General features: G+C 45.1%; 1 protein-coding gene across 1 annotated transcript in view; it reads left to right on the top strand.

Annotated features, from left to right (window-relative positions):
- Positions 1-16,086, top strand: part of Dscam (DS cell adhesion molecule) — a 678,135-nt gene that overhangs the window by 411,661 nt on the left and 250,388 nt on the right. The window contains exons 7-10 of the mRNA XM_077110439.1: positions 1,299-1,577; positions 4,056-4,331; positions 11,056-11,352; positions 12,078-12,353. Of these exons, the coding sequence (XP_076966554.1) occupies positions 1,299-1,577; positions 4,056-4,331; positions 11,056-11,352; positions 12,078-12,353 (1,128 nt within the window). The remainder of the gene's footprint in view (positions 1-1,298; positions 1,578-4,055; positions 4,332-11,055; positions 11,353-12,077; positions 12,354-16,086) is intronic.

The following is a 16,086-nucleotide window of genomic DNA, read 5'->3' on the forward strand; positions in this document are numbered from 1 at the left end:
TTAGATCTCCAAAAATCGTTCATCCTGCAACACGGAAACTCTGAACCCTTTTACTTAACAGATGATCCCGTGATCCAAGTTGTGGGCTGACAGCCACAGAAATGAAGTCAGTACCTCGAAGAGATGTCAGCACTCCCAGATTCCCTGCCACACTGGACACTACATCCTAGATATAGAAACAGCCTAAGTGTCTGTTAGTGTACACACACACACACACACACACACACACACACACACATATGAGTCCTTTGTCAAATGAATAGTTGGTAAATGCTCCTCCGAGCTGGTGAGGATGAGGAGAAAAGGGAGCTCTCACACACTGTGGTGGGTGGACACTGTTGAAGCCCTCTAGATAACAGAGGTTCTGCTAGTAGTTCCACAGTGTGACCCAAGAATCCCACTTGTGGCTGTAAACCCAAAGGAAGTGCAGCCAGCACACCAAAGACGTCCTGTGCCCCGTGTTTGTTCCAGCATGATTCACAGTAGCTAACATGGAGTCTGCCCAGGTGCCCAGCAGTGCATAAACAGTTAAAAAAATATGGGTATCTTCAAGCCATAAAGAAGAATGGAATCTGCCATTTGCAGCCAATGGGCAGAACTGGAGGATACTGTGTTAAGTGAAATCAGCCAGACACAGAAAATCAAGCATTTCAAGTTCTCTCTCATATGTGTACGTTAAAATCAGAAAAGTCCACCTGAACATAGGATCGTCATTCCAAGGGTCTGCGAAAGAGGAAACTGGATAATGGTGGCTCAGCGTCCTTGTACATGCTGTGTGCAGGTACTGAAAGAGTACCTGGGCCACGTTGATGTGACAATTAGTCCATGTTAACCAAAAATGAAAAATCAAAGTGCAGATTTTTTAAAATGAATAAATAAAACACATTTAAAATTCTTTGTTTTCTATGTTAAAATTCTTTGTTTTGTGAAATGAGTTTTACAAATGTTAAGAAGCGCCTCTTCCTCTGTTCCTCCTTTGAAAGGGGAGGCCTCACCTTCCGGGCTCTGAGAAGCCAGTCCTCTCCTGAGGTGAGCCCACAGCTCCTGCTGAAACCTGCTGCTTCCGGATGTTTTAGTGACTTAGTAGAGAACCACAGGCAGAATCTCTGACCAGATTTTGAACAGGACGAATCTGTAGGGATAAGGCATGTTTATGTGTAACTCGGTGTAAACTCTTATAGATCAGTACCAGCAGTTGGTGTGGTATCCAGAATTTCAGTGACACAGGAAGCCCCGGGATTCTGAATGACCTCTGCCTCCCCATGCATGACCTCTAAGAGCTCTTCTTTCCCCCACAGACCCAGCGAACTCAGCTCCGTCCATACTGGACGGGTTTGACCATCGCAAAGCCATGGCGGGGCAGCGTGTGGAGCTCCCTTGCAAAGCGCTCGGGCACCCTGAGCCAGATTACCGCTGGCTGAAGGACAACATGCCCCTGGAACTCTCTGGGAGGTTCCAGAAGACAGTGACGGGGCTGCTCATCGAGAACACTCGCCCCTCAGACTCAGGCAGCTACGTGTGCGAAGTGTCCAACCGATATGGGACTGCTAAGGTGATAGGCCGCCTGTACGTGAAACGTAAGTTGGACGGTAACTGGCAGAGGTGGTGTCGGCCGCCATGGGTGGTGCTCCTGTGGTCAGCAATGGCCAGGCTTTGTCCACAGCCTCCCATTAACCTCATGACACCCTGTTGACCTTGGCAGGAGCCCTGCTTTTCAAATGAGGAGATTGATGCTCAGGGGAATCGTTCAGGGCCACACAGCATGGGTTTGACGTGACAGCCTCCTGATGCGTCCACCTTGAGATCATTATCAGGCCACAGAATGACTGCCCAGCCAAGAGGACATAACCCAGCTGCTGGTTCACATGACCAGCCTCTCTGAAAACAGACCGAGGGGAGAGCGCATGGTTCTTTAGGCACAGGTGATGGTAGCCAGTGTCATTGTTGGTGGCTCTTTCCAGATGCTTCTTTACTTTTCTAAATGGAGCTGTTATCTGCAGAAACACAGGACTCCAAGTTAGCCACATCCTGGGCTTGGACTCAGTGTCCCAGATGGTTTGGTCTTCATCTCAACACAGTTCAGCTTCAGTGCATGGTCGTGGTGGCCTGGAGAAACCTGTTGAGGTGGCAGGTACTGAAGGCCCATAAGAAGCAGGGGACGCGGCCACGGGGCATGCACACTAACCCAGTCCAGCGCCCTGCATTTTCCTCACTGAGAACCAAATATAAGTGAATTACCCAAGATCACAGGACCACCTGCCCATCTTTCCTAGTCCAGTGTTAAGCTCCCTCCCAAAGACTCCTCCCCCTCCTGTTGGCACAGACTTTCTCTTTCTAAAGGCCTTCACCACCGTGCACCTCTCAAAGGTTCATGGAAAGGTCTAAATTCCAGGTCTGCAAGGCCCAGGGAGTGCTGTCTCCTGCTGTCTTCCTCCTGCTCACCGCTCCTTCCCAGGGGGGAACACCACTGCTCAGTTCAGCTCTCTTCAGACTGAAGGTGTTCCCTCTTCCTTCTCAGACCTTCTCTTTACTTTGGATGCTTCCTTTATTTTATGGCTTCAAATTCCTCCCCTCTGAAAAAAAAAAAGCCCCAAATCTGCAGAGTCAGCCTCAGTCTTCTTCCTGGTACCAGAAACCTGTGTCTCCCAATTTTATTTCATGTGAGAAACTGGCTCCTCTGAAGAACAAGGTAGAAAACCAACTGGAGTCTCACTGTCTCTTTCTCCAACAGGGCTCTCTGTATTAGCACACCTTCCCCTCCCTAATGCTGACTGTGAACCCTGGGTCTTCTTGGTCCCCTTCGCCCCAGACCCAGGTCCTGCCAAGTCCTGGAGATGGGCTTCCATGGTGCCTGGCAGCTGGGCTCCAAGTCCCTGCCTGTCCACGCTGGGTCTTCACTGTGCCTCCCCTAGACACCTGTGACTCCTCCTTAGTGACCAGCTCCCTCAGTCCCATTTGTTCAACATAATAGAATCACTCCGTTCTAAATATCTGTTGGACTGTGACCCTCACTTACTCAACAGGCTCAAATGCTTTTGTTAGTTCTCTCTGATTTTTTTTCCTTGAGGTCCCTTGCAATCTTGTCCCAGACTGCTTTTGTTTTCCCATTGTTCTCCTTATGTGGCATCTAAACGGAATCAGGAACCCTTCCTGGGACATTGCCTCTTTCCATTCCAGCTGGCCTGAGAGCCAGTGGGGTGAGATGAGCAGTCAGGATGAGCTAGGATGGAAAACGGTTTTGTGTTTTTTTGTCATTTACCTGTTAGGTGGGTTTCTTTTCCATTTACCTGTTAGGTTGGTTATTCCTTCATCCCTCTGAATAAACATTTCCAGATGATGATACAAAATTCACAGAATTAGGGAAGACTGACTTAAATATTGTATGAGAAACGTATGGCAATCTTATGGAACGTACAAGTTTGCACCACAAACCACCGACCTTTTTTTCATCTGTAAGTTTAACCCATTCTTGGCCCATGATAGATGCTCAGTAAATGTCTTCTACAGTGAACTAGGGGTTTGAAATTGCAAACAGGAATTCAGGGTTAGGAGTTTCCTTTCTGCCCAGTAAGTGAGCCTTCTCTTAAAGAGAAACCTATGCATCCTCTTATCAACCTGTTTTTTGCAGCTGTGTGCTCTTGGCCCTGGGTAAGCCACAGGCAGTGTAAGAGCGATTACACGTATGTGTAGAAGTGTGTCAGGGCTAGACTTCGTTGCTTCCTTGTGACCAGGCAATGGGGTCTATACCCCCCGGGGCCCTGTTGGTAACTAGCCTGTTGCATTCCTGATCATCTGTGGGTCACAGCCAGCATCCTCCCGCGTGCTCAGTGGGAAAGCAGTAGGACCAATACTGTGTTATTCGTTGTGTAAAGAAAGAAGGGCAGAAAGACAGCAGCCAGGAGGCTGTTCCCAAGTGAAAGGGTGCTCGTGGAAGGATGCCGACGCAGAGACCGCGAAGACATGGCCGCGACGCGTCCAGCTTGTTGCCAGTGTGCTTCTGGTGTGATATCCAGTGATGCTTTTCCTTTCTTTTTCTCTCTCGCCCAATTCTCCAGAGCCACTGAAAGCCACCATCAGTCCCAGGAAGGTCAAGAGCAGCGTGGGGAGCCAGGTTTCCTTGTCCTGCAGTGTGACAGGGACTGAGGACCAGGAGCTCTCCTGGTACCGAAATGGTGAAATCCTCAACCCTGGCAAAAATGTGAGGATCACAGGGATCAACCGCGAAAACCTTATAATGGATCACATGGTCAAAAGTGACGGGGGCGCGTACCAGTGCTTTGTGCGCAAGGACGAGCTGTCGGCTCAAGACTATGTGCAGGTGGTCCTCGAAGGTCAGTGGGCTCTCTGGGGTGGGGTGGGGGGGACCTGAAAAGCAGACACCGGGCAGAGCTGTGTGGCGGTTTGCGGTTCTCTCTGTCTCTCCAGCTGGTTGCTCTGCCCTAGCGTTTCACACTAGCTCAGGCATGAGAGACAGAGAGAGAGAGAGAGAGAGAGAGAGAGAGAGAGAGAGAGTGTATGTCCTGGTGAGAATGAAGGCATCACATGTGAGGTGGCATGGACCCCAGTGGCATTAATATTGTGCACTCATTTCAAGTTACTTGTCAAGACAGAAACGTGACACCGATGGCCGGACCGTCTTCCTCTAGACCTGGGTCTCGGGAAGCCTCCCTGGGGGCTGTTTCCCACAGGGTGGGATCTAGCAGCATCTCTTCTGCTGTCCCCAGATGCCAGCAGCACGCCCTTCATGTGGCAACCACAGAAATATCTCCTGGCTTTGGCAAATGTCCCCTGAGGTGGGTGCGGGGAAGGGTCTGGCCTCCTGGTGACAAGGATAAATCTAGAGACAAATTTTAAATCAAAATTTTAATACTGTGCTTGGTGGGGTGAAAATGGCATTCAGTGGGTAGAGCTGTCTCTGTCTACAGATTCCAGTGTCCACCATTTGGGTGGCTAGGATGTGTGCAGAATCGATTGGTGGAATTTAATGGGATTTTGGAAGGTTTTGCTACTGGCTTCTCCTAGCTGGCTGCAGCACCCTTAAATCTCCACACTCTTCAATCCATCAGGGAAAGAAGCTGTGACAGGGAACACTTTTGTCAGACATCTAGGCACAGAGGCAATTGGACTCGCTTCTGTGTGTCTTGTTGGAAATTGTTGTGCCTTTTGATATCATTTAAAACTCATCTGTTATCAATTGATTACAATAACGAAATGATTTTTATATAGCCCAAAGGGAGAATGAACAAAATCCATTAGTTTATGAAAGTCAGCTTAAATGGGTCTCGATGCTAAGAGAATCCTTCTGTTATTGCTTTTTTCACCTTTGCTAATTTTTAAGAAGTAGCAGGCTTCGAGATGAGCTGCCTTCTCTGAGTCAAGCATTTCACTGCAGACAGTGAGATTTGCAAAGCAGAAGTGAAGTGAGCTGAAGGCCCGGCATGCATACGAAATGGCTGGCCCTGCGTTCCTCAGAGTGATTGAGTGCAGAACGCCATCGATTTGCACAGAGCCAGGTCGCTAATGACAATGCTCCCCAGTCCTTACTCACTATTTTTAGAGTCTTTGTAGAAATAGGAGAGATTACCTATCTAGGCCTAGTTACCGCGGCAACCATCTCGTGTGACTAAGAAAACCTAAAGAGCATATTGATAATCCATAATGATGTTGAAAGGGCTCAGGTTATCAGAGAGTGACAGCGAGAAAGATTTCAAAGACGCTCCAGTCTCACTGGGAAAATAACGTCGGCTTTCATCTCCAAAAAAGCCTGTCACTTGAACAAAAAGAGGGGCAGGGGGGACCCCCGAGCACACACGTGGATTTATTTGTCGCATGTCAGTTTCCATTCAGGACAAGAAGCTTCATTTTATTTTTCTCTCTTCTGAGAGATGACAGTGCTAATGTAGCAAGAGAGAGCAGAGCTGGAATCACAAATACATATGTAGTACCTGCTGGAGAAGTGTGTCCATCCAGGGTCCTCAAGGAAGCCTCCAGGTACTCCATGAGACAGTCACAGATTAAGATGAAAGGTAAAGTCTCACACTACCTGGGGCAGCACATGACCGGGATAGGATGGACCATCTGGAGCACTTCCCCTGAGGCCGAAGAAACTGGAGCTTAGCAATGATAAGTTCCAGATAAACCCTGCGCTATCCAATTGGCAAATGTAATAATGAAAAAGAATTAATAGATTCAATTTCTGAAAATGATAAAATAGAAAATGTAAGACCAACCTTCAAGCACATAAAATGACGAACTTGCAGATACGTGATGGAGAAATACCAAATATGGGGAGAAAGGAGTTGACCTTTGGAAGAAGGGAAAAGAGCCAGTAATGTCTCCATCTTCTCCTGAGGATACTTCCCAACAGTCCATGCAGTGTAGGGAGGAAAAACCAGAGGAAAAGCAAATCATCGAGTCTTACTGGAGTCAAGTGAGAGAAGACAGAGTTCAGGGAGCCAAACACCTGCAAGCTGAGGGGCTGGGGCAGAAGTTCTAGGAAAGAGGAAATAATGAGAGTCCCCAAATTCACAAATTCACCTCTTTAGAAAATTTGGTGGGCAAATGAACTGCAAAAATGTGAGGGGGGGGGGGCTGGAATTCTGTCTGCAATTAAAATAACTAGATGTATTAAAACAAGACAAATAGAACAACAAATAGAAAAATAGGATACTGTGACCAGTTAACAAAAAGCAAAGTCAGGGGACAGAAGCAGAGCTGGAAGTGACCCCAGTGTTAGAATTAGCAGATGAAGACTTCAATGCTGCTATTGAAAACATGGTCTAGTGTAAAGGAAAATATGGACACCATGAGTGAACGTACAGGAGAAAACAGCAGAGAAATGGAAACCATGAGAAGAAATGGACAGAAATTAAATGATTCACTGAATTTTCTTTAATGCAACATTAGAGAAGAAAGAAGAAAGGCTCAGTGGGCCTGAAGATAGAAAAGCATGAAGAGGATCATGCACATCAATGGCCTGAGCCAGAGAGCAGCTCCTGTTTTTCCAGAGATGGAGAATGGTTGGGGGTGGGAGGCTATTTGAAGAAATAATGGCCACAATTTTCTCTAATTTGGCATAAAAAAATAGAGTGTCAGATCCAAGAAACATAGGAACCCTCAAGGAAAAAGACAAAATTACACGTAGGCACATTAGAGTCAAGACACAGAAAATCAAAGAAAGAGAAAACTTTGTCCATCTGAGGGAGAAAATATTCCATGAAGGGAAGATCAGAAGAGGAGAAGTGGCTTCTCATGGGGTGTGTGGGAAGACTGAAGGCAATGGAGAAGCATCTTTATATTTTCTGCAAAAAAAAAAAAAAAAATCAAACTAGACATCTGTAGCAAAATAGTCTTTAAAAATTAAGGCAGAATAGCTGGGTGTGGTGGTGCACGCCTGTCATCCCAGCAGCTCAGGAGGCTGAGGCAGGAGGATCGCGAGTTCAAAGCCAGCCTCAGCAAAAGCAAGGTGCTAAGCAACTGAGTGAGACCCTGTCTCTAAATAAAATACAAAAAAAAAAAGGGGGGGGATGTGGCTCAGTGGTTGAGTACTCCTGAGTTCAATCCCTGGTACCCCACACCCTGCCAAAAAAATTAAGGCAGAATAAAGGTGTTCCCAATAAACAAAAGGTAAAAGAAAATGATGACAGAAAACCCACACATTAATGGCGAATGACGTCACCAGAGTGAAGGGAATTACGTAAAGTGGGAACTCAGATCCAAAGGAATAAAGGATGTGAGAAATGAAAACAATTCTTCATGACTTGGGCACAGGCAAAGATTCAGGACACAAAAAGCACTGAAGGTCAAAGACAAAAACATCTTTAAGAAAATTAAAAATGAAGTCATGGACTGAGAGAAAATATTTTAAGCATAAGCACAAACATATATTCTAGGTGCCACATGTATGTCTGACAGATATTATGTTTAGTATACACAGAATATTTGAGAAATATATCTGATTATTGTTATCTGATGTATGTATTTGCATTCCATAAACATTAAAATTCCTATAAATAGATAATGAAAAGGCAAACACTGTAATATAAAAATGGATGAATGCTGTGAGCAAAGCCACAAAAGGATGCACATGGACAGCCAATGAACATGTGAAAAGCAACAGTGTTTCATGGTGTTTCCAAGGAAGCATGAAACCAGCATCTAAACAGGAGGAAATAGGAGAAACACCCAGTTACCAGCAACTGTCTACAAAGTTATCCTTCAAAAATGTATCAAAGTTAAGAAACAAGAGATTGAAGACTGTTCCAGATTCCAGGAAATTAAAGAGACTCGTAAATGTCAGGGGTGATACCGTCTGGAGTAGACGGAAATAGCAGGAAGAGACACACTCTGTCAGTGGGCAGAATTTCAGCAAGGAATGTGCACTGGATGATAGGCTGATTGCAGATTACGTTCCCTGATTTCATGAGTTGCTCTGTGGTTATGACAGCACATAGGCATGCATAAAAATGCTCTATCTTACATTTATCTGAAGCTCAAGAACAGGAAAAACTAGCGCCTGGTGACAGACTAGGGCAGTGCTGCTTGGGTTGGGTGGGACTGATGAAAAGGAACCCTGAGAGATCTTCCTGGGAAAGGTTTGGGTTCTGATCATCCTGGTGGTTACCGAGGTGCGTGCGATCAACAGAACCCACCTGTACACCAGGTGTACAGTGCATTTCACTGTAAATATCACCTGCACTGAACAATAGCATCAGTGAAGAACTCTTTCCTAAATGGATAAAAATCACACGAGTTTCTTGTGCTCTGGGTAAAAATCAGAGACGTTTCCGGATGAACATTTCCTACATGAACTGTGGAATTATAAGGACAATTAAATAACCTCAGTGCTCCCATGCATTGGTGACTGGTGATATACCAAGAAGGACCTTGAAGACGACGTGGACCTTCTCTGTCACACTAATGTCCAGCTCAATGAGGCAGTACTTGCCCCACATTAAAGGCAAAACAACCTTTACATTGCATTTTATTTTTGTCTGAGGTACAGGGAATTAAGCCCAGAGGAACTCTACTGCTGAGCTATACCCCCATCCCTTTTTACTTTTTTTAAATTTGAGAAAGGAAAAGGCCCAGGCTGTCCTTGAACTTGCAATCCCATCCTCCTGTCTTAGCATCCCAGGAGCTGGGTTATAGCCTGGCCTCATTTTAATATTTTAAAGTTCTCTTTTCATCTCTGATAGTAAATAACAACAATGATAATTTTAAAAAAACACTTTTCATGGGTTGGGATTGTAGCTCAGTGGCAGATACTTGCCTTGCATGTGTGGGGCACTGGATTTGACTCTCAGCACCACATAAAAATAAAAGTATAAAGATATTATGTTCATCTACAACTAAAAAATGAAATTAAAAAAAACTTTAAAAAAAAAAAAAGAAAAACACTGTTCACCATTGAACAACCCAGGGTCACTGGAGTATACTATTTATTAATATGGCTGGGAAACAAACTCCATTGAGGGTCTCTCACAGTGAGCATGTGAGGGTTCAGGCCATGCGAGTGGGCAGCAGGGAGGCCACCCATTCCAGGACTCTGCACAGCTGACCAAACGACCCAGAAGTAGCCCTCGGGGTTTTTGCATGCTGAGTGACATTTTCCTCAAGAGATTTTGGAACACTTATCTTTCTCTGATGGAACTGCAAGAAATTTTTCTCCCTGCCATGTGTGTGAGTGTGTGTGTGTGTATGTGTGTGTGTGTGTGTGTATACACACACATACATATATATGTATTTATATAAATATGTATGTATGTGTATATATATATATATATATATATCTTTTATAATAAAATTACAAATAAGAAAAATCTATTAATCATTTACTTTGGGACCAACACTTCAATTTGAGCACAAAATTTAAAAAATAAATAAATAAACAGGGTTAAACCAGTGGGGCTTATTGCAAGATTCATAGATCCTGTTTCATTTGATCAAAATTATGTCAAAGCGATCCACTGAGGCCAAGGAAATGTGCCCCAGGGTTGAACTGTTCACCTAGGTTGCTGAGCCTCCTGGAAACGTCTTCCTTTGGACGCATTTTCTTTAATATACATGTATCTCTTTTTCTCGTAGTGGAAAGACATATTCAAAAAAAGAAATACGTGTTATGATTACTCCCATAGAATAATAGAGAAATTGTCCATATAAGTGATAGAAAAATAGTGTACTATGAAGTTGATCTTTGCTAAACATACTGGAAATTGCTACGGAAACTTCTCTAAGGTTCAGATTCTAGTTGACCTGGGACCCTACTGCCTCATGTCTATTCTTGTGGTACGATTATTAGTAATTTCCATTTTACTTTCAAAAACGTTTTAAGCTGGATAATAAATTGTTATGTTCACCCTACTTATAATATTTTAGACATATTTAATAAACATAATAGAAAAGTCTAATTTATTTAGCTTGTACTGATTCTCAGGGGCTGAATGGGCATTAATGCAATCACCATTTCTAATGACATCTATAAAGATCATTCCTTGTGAAAAAAAAAATGACAAAGATGGGACCATTAGACTAGGGGTAGTTTTTTTTTTTTTTTTTTTGGTCTTGTTTTGTTTTTTTAAACAGCCCCCTAGAGAGAAATCCCTTAATGACTTGAGCAAAGTAAGTGGAATGAGAGTCCCCAAATTCACAAATTCACCTCCTTGGAAAATTTGGCGGGTAAATGAACTGCAAAAGTTGTGTGTGTGTGTGTGTGTGTGTGTGTGTGTGTGTGAGAGAGAGAGAGAGAGAGATAGAGAGAGAGAGAGAATTGGGGGGTGCTGGTGGCTCCAGTGGAGGTGCACACTCTGAATTCAGCATGCACATCTGCGTTACATCTGGGTTCTTTTGTCAAGACAATCAGGACATAGACAGTGACTTGTCCAAGCTCGCTAATGCTGCACCTGCCGGTTTTGTTGGGATTTCCCTGTTGATAAATCCGGGCCTCTTTTGTACTTTGCCAGCCTCTGCCTTACCAATAGGCACTGGGCAGCCATGCTGGGCAGTGGTGTCACTATTTGTATGTGCCACTTCCTTCCGTAATTTGTTTTCCTGCAGATGGAACTCCCAAAATCATTTCTGCCTTTAGTGAAAAAGTGGTGAGTCCCGCGGAACCCGTGTCCCTCATGTGCAACGTGAAGGGGACGCCCTTGCCCACCATCACGTGGACGTTGGATGACGACCCGATCCTCAAGGGCGGCGGCCACCGTATCAGCCAGATGATCACGTCCGAGGGGAACGTGGTCAGCTACCTGAACATCTCCAGCTCGCAGGTGCGCGACGGGGGCGTCTACCGCTGCACCGCCAACAACTCGGCCGGAGTCGTCCTGTACCAGGCTCGAATAAACGTAAGAGGTGCTTGTCAAATCAGCTCCTCGAAACACACACATGACTCATTGTAGTGGAGAAGGAGGTTTCTGCATGCTCCAAGCCAAGCCCCGAATGCCAGAACCAAGTCCCGTGGCCTCCCGTTTGCTGCCCTCTCCTCCCCACTCGGGAATGGCCCGCGGGGGACCTGGGAATCCTGTTTCCTTAGTCAGCTGGTTCTCTTTCTCTCCTCTTAGACTTGTCCACTCGATCTGATCTTTCCTTTCCTGGTTTATGCTCTGCATGACTTTCCTTTCTCCTTTCCTCCTGTCTCACTGCGCTCATGGTAAGCCCTCATGAACATGGCATCTAACCTACATTCATCGTGTGGCCTGGCACGACGCCCATCTCCACTGTGTACTCTAGAGAGAGCCAAGGACCCATCAGTTGGTACCGATGTTTCACAAGCAGAGTGTGATGTGCAGTGTAGACTAGCTGCTCTTACCAATCAAGTTACCTATTATCTCGTAATTTAAAAATACTTTAATAGAAGTAGCCAATGAGGAAAATATTTAATATTCATTCATTGGAAAGTAATAAAGAAAAAATATCTTTTGAAGAAAATGTCAAATACCTGAAATTTTATTTAACGGAAAAAGATGAGCTTACATGAACATAATCAATGTGTTTCTAACTCAAGGAAGAACGTTACCCGTTTCCCCACATGAGATGTGCCCTTAAATTATTTTCAAGAGTTTCCTTTATCTCCCCAGGGCCTGCAAGCATTCGACCAATGAAAAATATCACAGCAATAGCAGGGAGGGACACGTACATCCACTGTCGTGTGATTGGCTATCCATACTACTCCATCAAATGGTACAAGAACTCGAATCTGCTTCCTTTTAACCACCGCCAGGTGGCATTTGAGAACAATGGAACCCTGAAACTCTCCGACGTGCAGAAGGAGGTGGACGAGGGCGAGTACACCTGCAACGTGCTGGTGCAGCCGCAGCTCTCCACCAGCCAGAGCGTGCACGTGACCGTGAAAGGTAACCCCACCCTCCTCGGGCTCCACACCACTTGTGCACATGGCCTGGACCTCAGCCCAGGCCAGCCCCAGGCCAGCCCTGGGGAGGGTGCCCTGGCCCCGGGGTCTCTGTGCAGGGAGATTTGCGGGTTGCAGATTGCGGGATGGTGTGTTGGCTCCTGCATCCTCTGAGGACCTGCAGATGAGTTCATTTTCTCTGGGTGGATTTCCCAGAGGACCTGCGCGGTTAACATCACCTTAGAACACGCTGGTTGGTTTGGTTACCTAGTTGTCTGTCAGATGGTTATAAAACGTGTCTTTCTTTCCAAAAGACTCCCCAAAGTTGGATTTTAGAATCCAACTAGAAGCAATATTTTGTAGTGAAGGACTTTAAACCAAGATCTCACATTGAGTAGGCAGAGGGGTGGCATAGGATTCCAGGGCCACAGGACCCTCCCCAACTGAAGCCTTCTGACATCATGGTGTGGTCTGTTGGGGATTCAGCAGCTCAGCCCCCATCTCCTTAGCAGCAAAGGCAATGAAATGACAGATCCACCCAGGGACACACAGCTGTGCAGTGGCAGACCCAGAGGGACCCACTTCTTCCAGTCCCCAGCCAAATATAAAATGAAAATGTTCCAGCTATGTGAATAATCTACATGAGGGACACCCTGATAGCAGTCCTAAAATTGTAATAAAACCATTCTCCAAATCAGCATAAGCCGCCTGCCTAAGCTGTCCAAGTGACAAAGTTGCGCTGGAGGAATGTGTTTTACCCACATGTGATTCTGTAACATGATAAGCTGAGCATTTGAAAACAGATGGTTCACAGAGCTGTGCAGCACTTCCAGATACTAACAGACTCATTGCACAACTTCAAAACAGCGCATCTCTTAATCTCACCGCAATCTCATCAGGAAGTAGTCAAATACTGGTAACCTGTCAAGCTCTTGGTGGCCAATTAGGTTTCCTAAAATTGTTTCTCCCTTGAAGTTTCAGTTGTAGTACTTACTACAAACATCATCTTCATGATCCTGGGAGTGAAAAGTTCATTTTTTTTTCCTCTAGAAAATGTGTATCAAATACACAAGTCTGCTTAACTATAGTTTTTAGATAGCCATTCTTTGAAGAAATAACCTGGAGTTCCATGAAAAAGGTGGCCAGTGGGTTTGCATCTCAAACAAGGACACCAGGTTTTGTGTGCAATGACCCCCCTCCTCTGTGGGCAGCAGAGTGCTCTGTGCACCTCCCCATTGTGTCACAAAGAACATCCGAAGTGACAGGAACTCCAAGGTCGGATCTAGTAAAATGATCACTTTTATGGTTTCACCAAGTGTGAGACAATCCCCTAGAAACCAACTCAAGTTAGCTTATGCCTAAACATATTGTCCCCAATATGTCTGTGATATTAGGAAACAATTTAATCAAATAGTTTTGTGTTTAGGAGCTTCTTTTAAGCATACATTATATGTGTGAAAGTTGCCAGCTTCTTTGCAAATACTTTCAAATAATCAGAGGCAAATGCGAGCCATTCCCCTGCAGTGTCCTTAAAGGAAACCGACTTACACTATAAGCAAACAGAATCCCTGGTGGCAGGCAGCACAGCGGTGGACGGTGGACAGGAGGTTTTAGTGTCACCACTGTGATTCCTATTAAGGCTGGGCAGTCTCACTCACCTTTGCTTTCATGCCAACAGTGCAAACGTCTACACAGCGAGAGAGGCAGGTAGTAGCCTAGCAGCCTAATGAAAATGGCTTCCTCCTTGAAAGCCCCTTATGGTCTCAGGATCCCCAGAGGTCTGCCTGCTCATCCAGGGCTAAAAATTAAGTCTGTTTCTCATGCCTAACCACTCATTGTGAACAATGCATCCAATGAACTTTTTGTGCATAGGCCTTTGTCTGCTTTTAAGATTAGTTCTTTCTACAAAAATTGCCAGAAATATGATTATTAGACAAAGGGGTATAAATATTTTAATGCTAACTTTTAAGAGACATAAATTCAAACAAAGGCCATATGAATCGTTAACTTAAATTTATTCTTAACATTAAATTTATTCTTAAAATTTGCCAGACCAGCATGAATCAATTTATTAGTTTTGATCCTTTTAAGTGACAGAAACCAACTCAAATTAGTTCATGCCAAACAAACAAAAAAAATAATTTATTTTAATCTCTTTATTTGAATTTATTTGACTCTAAATTTCCTAGATTGGCATGAATCCGTTCACTTACCTTGACCTTATCAGGCAAGGTGTAAGAATTCAAAGCACTAGCAACTGTGTATGTCATAAAAGACAAGACCCGGTGCTGGTCTGCAGAGAGGCCTGATCCAGACACTGGGTTGCCACCGAGCCTTCGGACTCTCCTGTGTGCTCCTCTGGTCTTGGGCTTGACCCCCTCATGACAGGGGAGCTGGCCCTGTTGTCTCTGGACTAGAATGCCCATTAACAACCAGAAAAGAAAAGGGCTCTTCCGTCAGCTTCCTGTGGAGCAGTCCTAGGCAGGCACTCTCCTGTGGTCTCCATGAGCCGTGAGCCCAAGTCTGGACCCATCCTGTGGCCCAAGCAATGGGAACCTGGATAGGCTGCCTACCTGCATCCCACCCTTAGAGGTGGGAATGTACATTCACTTTAGCGGTTAAAATGGGCTCAATAAAGAACAGTCACTGATCAGGTCAGTCCCTCAGAAAATAAAACAACTTGTTAAGAGTTTCTCTTAAGCCTAGCACAGTGGCACACACCTGTAATTCCAGTGACTCAGGAGGCTGAGGCAGGAGGGTCTCAAGTTTAAGAACAGCCTCAGCCACTTAGCAATATGAGACCCTGTCTCAAATAAAAAACAAAAGGGCTGGGGATATAACTCAGTGGTAGAGCACACCTGGATTCAATCCTCTCCGTAAAAAAAAAAGAAAAAGAAAAAAAGAAAAAACCAAACCCCGCCCCCAAAAGAGACCCATAAGGTATAAAAAGAACTATATTAGGCAACAGAGGGCAGCAAGGAAGAGATCAAGTGTGGCCATCAAATCACAGCCAGGAAGAAAGAGGAAGTCCTTCCAGGGGGAGATGGTGTTGAAACCAGAGAGACCTCACACCAGCAGTCAAATGCACAGAGCCAGAGCCCTCCCTGCTGTCTCCCATGAGAGCCTCTGGAAGCAGAGTAGGTTCTCCATGGAGCCCCCAGAGAATAGCAGGCACCACCCTGTGGTTGGAAGGACTTTCACAGTGGATTTGCCTGGAAGCTTGGAGTATAGAATGTGCACACAATATATGTCTTCTGTTGGCACTTAATAAATACAAATTATTTTGTGCACATGCTTATACAGAGGGGGATGTGCATACCTATGTGTTAATCTTGCTTCAGACCATGCTTTCTTCTGTGTTCAGGGGTGTTTTATAAACCACACTATAATTGCTAGTTGTCCATTAATATGAAGGGGTATCCCCCTTGCTTTTATTTAATTCCATCTTTTTTTGTAGACAAGTGGCACTTCAGGTTCTGGGATACAAAATCACATCCTGGGAGAATGGGGTGGCCCAGCTTGTGTCTGCCTAGAATGTACCTGAGGCCAGATACTGACTCTGGGTTCCCATGTGGCCACCCAGGCCTGCCTGTGCTCCTGGCCTGTGCACGTGTGCACCCAAGCAAAGACACGCGCGGCCATTCGCTCAAGACACCGCTTGTATTTCTTGTTAGAGGTGATGTTGAACTTTCAGCATGTAGTGAATTATACCCCATTAGCAATTTTAGCTTTCACTC

This window comes from Callospermophilus lateralis, chromosome 10 (assembly GCF_048772815.1).
Source record: "Callospermophilus lateralis isolate mCalLat2 chromosome 10, mCalLat2.hap1, whole genome shotgun sequence".
NCBI classification, from domain to species: Eukaryota; Metazoa; Chordata; class Mammalia; order Rodentia; family Sciuridae; genus Callospermophilus; species Callospermophilus lateralis.